This window comes from Cynoglossus semilaevis, unplaced genomic scaffold, assembly GCF_000523025.1.
Source record: "Cynoglossus semilaevis isolate Cse_v1.0 unplaced genomic scaffold, Cse_v1.0 scaffold774, whole genome shotgun sequence".
Taxonomy (NCBI): domain Eukaryota; kingdom Metazoa; phylum Chordata; class Actinopteri; order Pleuronectiformes; family Cynoglossidae; genus Cynoglossus; species Cynoglossus semilaevis.
This window is the reverse complement of record NW_007585131.1, coordinates 21961-22778: the sequence shown is the minus strand read 5'-3', so window position 1 is coordinate 22778 and position 818 is coordinate 21961. Positions and strand designations below refer to the sequence as shown.

Sequence of the window (818 nt, the reverse complement as noted above, 5' to 3'; positions counted from 1 at the left end):
AACAACAACAGCGCCCTCCTGTGTCCAACTTAGGTCACTACCCTTTTTTCCGCTCATTTGTTTTGCGCCTTATAATCGGGTGCGCCTTATGTTCCGAAAAGTCTATATAAATGAATATATTCAGTCACAAATGAAAACCCTCTAGTTTTAACGCGGGGACGACTTCCTTTCGTCGACTTACCTGTCTAATGGCGCAAAACAGCTTCCCGTAGCAGTACACGATAACCAGGAATGGAACCACCAGGCAGAAGACAAACAGGCAGACGATGTAGGAGATGTTGTTCGCCGTCCTGGCCGTCCAGTTCACTGAGCAGGTGGTGCCTGGACCTTCGAGGCCGTAGTGGCTCCACCCTAAGAGTGGAGGCATCGTCCAGACCAGGGAGTACGCCCAAGAGAGGACGATGCCGGCGCCGATCTTGCGATAGTTGGAGGGATCGGCCTCGGCCGGTACCATCATGGTGCTGTAGCGCTCGTGGGAGAGAACGGCCAGGGAGATGAGGGACACGATGCCTTCAGCGGGGGAAGACATAGAGGACAGATTTAGAGGGGGAAAGCATTACCTCCCATTACCTCCCTCCCTGAACCTGCTTTAATCCACGTGGACATGTGTGATGTATGTTCTAGCCTTTCGCACCCAGACAGCAGTACATCACGGTTAATGAGGCTATCAATTACGGACTAGTGCGGCCTAATGTATATCTACTTTGCATCTAAGTAGTCTTTTGCATCAGCAATTAGTGCGTTATAAGGACTCACGGCCTTCTCTCAAAGGAGTAGCAGGTACTGGTACACAAGCCTAGAGTGCCCTCTAGCGGCCG

General features: G+C 51.6%; 1 protein-coding gene and 1 long non-coding RNA gene across 3 annotated transcripts in view; one reads left to right on the top strand and one right to left on the bottom strand.

Moving 5' to 3' along the window:
- LOC103398838 (uncharacterized) overlaps window positions 1-818 on the top strand; it is a 48464-nt gene that overhangs the window by 27085 nt on the left and 20561 nt on the right. The gene's annotated exons all lie outside the window — the stretch shown is intronic.
- Window positions 1-818, bottom strand: part of tmtopsa (teleost multiple tissue opsin a) — a 19613-nt gene that overhangs the window by 13892 nt on the left and 4903 nt on the right. The window contains exon 2 of the mRNA XM_008337579.3: window positions 182-510. Coding sequence (XP_008335801.1) covers window positions 182-510 — 329 coding nt within the window. The remainder of the gene's footprint in view (window positions 1-181; window positions 511-818) is intronic.